At 34.6% G+C, this 5,160-nt stretch overlaps 1 protein-coding gene across 1 annotated transcript; it reads left to right on the forward strand.

Annotated features, from left to right (window-relative positions):
* Window positions 1-3,886: 3,886 nt before the first annotated feature.
* Window positions 3,887-4,828, forward strand: LOC124975033 (olfactory receptor 8K5-like). The gene has a single exon (XM_047537928.1). The coding sequence runs from the start codon at window positions 3,887-3,889 to the stop codon at window positions 4,826-4,828; it is 942 nt and encodes a 313-aa protein (XP_047393884.1).
* The last annotated feature ends 332 nt before the right edge of the window (window positions 4,829-5,160 follow it).

Here is a 5,160-nt window from a genome sequence, read left to right on the forward strand (position 1 = left end):
ATCAAAATTTTATGTGAGAGCAGAGCCTGGTCCTTATTTCTCCAGAATCCTTCTATTCTTGGGAGAGTTCTGTGGAGCTGGACCTTGGCATATGACTTCATTAACTTTCTGGCTTCTCATACCCATCCCAAGCATCAAAATTCATTTTCTGTATGAGTAAGTCATGGATGAGAGACTGTTTTCTCTTGAAACTAGTGATCGATAGCTCTGCTATGTAGCACTGAGGGATACTGGAGAAGAGGGCTAAATATGAACAGCAAAATGACTTGTAGAATAAAATCCAAAGAACTACTTTAATCTACAACACATATAAGCAGTCCAAAGATCAAAAAGAGAAATACAACCCTATTAAAAATGGGCTAAAGTTTAGAAGTTTCACAAGTACAGATAAATGACTAATCAACAAGTATATGGAAAAATGTTCATTTATTATTAGGTGTCACATAAGTAAGAAGTAAGACTATAATGAGATACCATTTTGTGCCAATTCTACTTCTAGTTTTAAAATTAAACATTAAAATTAAACATCTTTCAACACTTACTATTGATGATGATGGGGAAATTAACCCCTTCATACATAGATGTTGGTAAAGCAAAGTTCTAAAATAAGTGTGAAAATCTCACACTTTCTTCTGAAGATATTAAGATCTGGTAATCCAATTTTTAGATCTATAGTCAATTAATTTGTACTCTTGTGTCAACAAAAATACTTGCATAGGAGCTTTTATAGTAGACTTTTCATAAAGACCCAAAACTCAAATATCCACCAGTAGAAGACTGGTTAAGCAATGGCAGGATCTGCAAGCAGTAAAATGAATACAATATGGATGGATTTCAAAAGCAATGTGCTGAGTGAAAGAAACCAGAACAAGACTAATATTTCACTCTCATGATATTCAAGAACAGAAGAAAATAAGTCTAAAGGTCAGTATCTTAGAATAGAGAAAATATTGTTTCAAGCTCAGGGCATGAGGAAAATTTTCTAATGATAGGTGTGAACTAGCAACATTCAAAGCATGAAAGAACTTCCCCTGGTATTGACAATGTTCTCTATCTTGATGTAAGCACTAGTTTATAGGCACAAATGAAAATCTTTTTTAAAAAGATTCAATAATTTGTGCAATTTAGTTCCCTGTTTATATATGTAATATTTTTCTTAATATAGAAATCATAACAAAAGGACATTAACACAAAGTAATTGGAGATGGTGTTCATTAACAGTAGATTGTACTCTTGTTAAGGTTATATTGAATATTATCCAACAGTGGCTTCATATTGCAATTGTATTGCAATTGCTTTAAAGCAGTGTGCTATAACAATCACTATCCAACTATAGTATTTTCTGAGCCTGTGATCTGCTACCTTAACTGTTGACTCATTGTGTATAATCTGGGGCCATTAGATCATGTAGGCCTCTATAGAACTGTACAGATCATTTTTGTTGTTTTGTTCCTTTCTTTGAGTTGTCCCATACCTTTTCTCACTAGGGAAAATGTAGGGATTCCTGAATAATTATCAGGCATATCAAGGTAGATTTTTAAGTCTCTCCAAAGATTTGGGCATAATGATCTGAGTGAATTAGATGCTACTTCCTCAGGGAGCATCCCAGGGAGGGAGGAAAACCATAAATTTCTCCCACCCAGGGAAAAAGGATGCATAATATGAGAACAAGACAAATTGGTTCTTCAGTAAAGGTGAGTGGATAAGAATTGCCTTTGATCTTGGTCACATTGGTGATATCTCACAGACATAGACACAGTCTTATGGCAACTGACAGACGATTACTTCAAATACACAACAAAAATCATTATTATTATCTTTGTTAATTGGGGTTGCCTGGAGTACTATGGTGTTTTACAGTGCTAAATCCCTGACCTATCCTAAATTTTAGACCTATGCTAGTTCTTAGCAAAACACTGAAAATTTCAAGTACAACTGATAAAAGTAATTTAAAATCCTTTCTCCATCCACTACAACACATCTTGTATCTTAAAACCCTATGACAAGTCTTGCAAAATTTTGCATTCAGAATAAATTCATCTAAGTGTTAATTCATATAAATGGACAAGAACTGGACCTGATACAAGAGTAGGATTCAATGGAGACAAAAGCATACCTCTTCATCCTGGAAGAAGGAATGGACTCAGTTCTGCAATCTCTAATCACCCACCTCTCCAGTTCTCAGTCCTTGAATCAGAAAGTCAAATGGGCACCTACAGGGAGTGAGCAATTCCTAGAACTGCTACAGCAGCTGCAAGTTGGCTCTAGACTGTTGCTGCTCCAAGCATTGGTTTTGGACATTGTCATGAGCTCCCAGAAGTTACTACCTGAGAGTTAAAAAAAAAAAAAAAAAAAAAGGTAAAGGTGACACGTCATTATATAATATCTCTTTTCCTGAATTTTATTTCACTGATTTATTTTTAACTTCAGTCACTCCTCCAATTTAAAATAAGCTTACTGAGTTCCAGGTCTTCTCTGAGGAAAAAGTAAAGGTGGTAAGAAGGGAATCTAAGAGAATCAGGCTAAATCAATAATTCAGGCATTATCTTTAAGTAGAGCATATTTTACTGACACTTCATGTAAATTTTTAAAATGAATGGTGAGATAATTATCACTGAAATATTTGAAATGCACAGCATTGTGTTCTATAAATAATCCTATATTAAATTCCAGAAATTTGACAGTAATAAATACTGAATAAATGCTCAAGGAAATATTTCATGTGTTTATGCAATCAGTGATCTCCAATATTATTTTTAAAGGAAACAAACTATATGGAAAACTTAGTGAATAATATGAATCATATATTTTTGCATTTCTGAAGTATTATGTTAAAGGAAATAAAGTATATTGAATTAAACAGTTAGAATCCTTCACTAATATAAACTACATATTTTTGCAGAAATGGATCCAGATCACATGTTTCTTTAAGTTTATGCTAACTTAGAACTTTCCTTTTCAAAAATGAAATAAAAACATACCTGCAAGTTGAGAAATGAAAGTGAATATGTATGTAGAGTAGAAAGAAGAATTTTAAAATATCAATTGTAAATAAACTAGTGGTCAAAATAACCTGAGAAATATAATCATTTCTAATTATTAGTGAAAGTCCAGATAGTTTTCAGATACTGGGCAGGAGTTATGTTCTTTGAAGCCATTATTGTACCATGATGGGAAAGATTCTTCAATGATAAGTATTATTGACTTAGCCATATAACTATACCCAGTGAATCTCAAATACACTATAATTAACTCAATCTCCCCTTAGCTCTGCCAGTCAATGCTCTGCCATATTAATGAAAGAGCCATGAAGAAGATGTTGGAATTTAAAGAAAATGTGGGTTGAATTGGTGAGAGCTAACTCCCTTATGTTTACAACATTCATACAGAAATAAAATTTTGTGAGTGCATTGCTAGACTTACTCCAGAACATTGAAGTGTTGATTTGTAACCCTAAAACTTAAGGACTGTTCTTTTCATCTTGTCTCTTCCCTCTTTAAGAGTATTAAAATTCCATGAAAACTGTCAGAGAAAAGTGAATGTTTATGAAAAAACATTTTAGGGTCATTTTGTAGAAGAAAAAATTTATTGTCTCTTCATTAATACATATATGGCTCTGTTTTCAAATGCTATGCTTCAATCATTGTTGACTGTTTATAGTGCTTAATCTAGATCATAAAATGTATGTGTTCCAGATGAGTTTTTTCTTTTGGGAGGTAGGAGTTGATATTGTTCATGCTTATTTGAAAGTCAGACACAGGAATTATTTTTCTTTCCCATCTCATGAATAAAAATATCCATTCTGTATATAAATATTATGATTATTTTAGATGACACCAAAAGAGAGTGAATAAAATTCTGTTTCCACAAGGGAAACCTGGACTAAATGGGCCAACAAAATCTTACAGTGCTGACTGAGTTCATTCTGACTGGAGTCTCAAGGCGGCCTGAGCTGCAGCTTCCCCTCTTTGGGATCTTCCTCATCATCTACACAGTCACAGTGGTGGGCAACCTGGGCATGATCATTCTGACCAAGCTGGACTCCCGCCTGCACACCCCTATGTATTTTTTTATCAGACATCTGGCTTTCATTGACCTTGACAATTCCACTGCCATTTGTCCAAAGATGCTGGTAAATTTTGTTGTGGATCAAAATACCATTTCCTTTTATGCATGTGCCACCCAGATGGCTTGCTTTATTATGTTCATCATCAGTGAACTTTCCATTTTATCTGTCATGGTCTATGACCACTATGTGGCCATCTGCAACCCTCTGCTCTACAATGTCATCATGTCTCAGAGACTCTGCCATGTGCTGGTGGGCATTCCATACCTCTATAGCACCTTTCAGGCTCTCTTGTTCCCTATTAAGTATTTCACATCAACCTTCTGTGGCCCTAAGGTCATCAGTCATTTCTACTGTGATGTTGTTCCCTTGTTACCTATGATCTGCTCAGATGCACAAGAAACAGAATGGCTAACAGTCCTATTTTCAGCATTTAATTTGATCTCCTCCCTCCTGGTAGTCTTGGTATCCTATATTCTGATTCTGCTTGCTGTATGTCGAATGCATGGTGCAGAAGGCAGGAAAAAAGCTTTCTCCACCTGTGGGTCTCATCTGACAGGGGTGGTGGTGTTCTATGGGTCTCTACTTTTTATGTATGTGCAGCCTACATTCACCCACTCCTATGAAACTGATAAGCTAGCCTCTGTATTTTACACATTAGTGATCCCCATGCTTAATCCCTTGATCTATAGTCTAAGGAACAAAGAGGTGAAAAATGCCTTCCACAGGGTCCTTAAAAATCACTGCAAGGTTTGTATTTAGTATTCAGTATGGAATATTTTTATAAAAAAACATGAAAAAGGCACCTGTCACATGATAATACTTCTCAAAATAATTGCATTTCTTTTAGCTTGAGCAAAATCTAATTATAACCCATATTACTTCCCTTATGTGTACCCAAGCTGCCTCTCACAGTTTAGATCTTAATAAAATGTGACTTCCTTTCTGTCATTCCTCTCTTGTGATTTAATGCTTCATTATTGATTGGTTCATTATTCCACAGAACTTCACATTTTTGTTAAACACATATTAAACTATATATTTAATAAATAAACTGTATATTTGTTTCTGTCAATTGTTGCTTAGTGAGGTAT

This window comes from Sciurus carolinensis, unplaced genomic scaffold (genome assembly GCF_902686445.1).
Source record: "Sciurus carolinensis unplaced genomic scaffold, mSciCar1.2, whole genome shotgun sequence".
NCBI lineage: Eukaryota > Metazoa > Chordata > Mammalia > Rodentia > Sciuridae > Sciurus > Sciurus carolinensis.

What these genes read in the sequence shown, in the direction of transcription:
- LOC124975033 (XM_047537928.1), top strand. Translation starts at nt 3,887, where the DNA reads ATGGGCCAACAAAATCTTACAGTGCTGACTGAGTTCATTCTGACTGGA.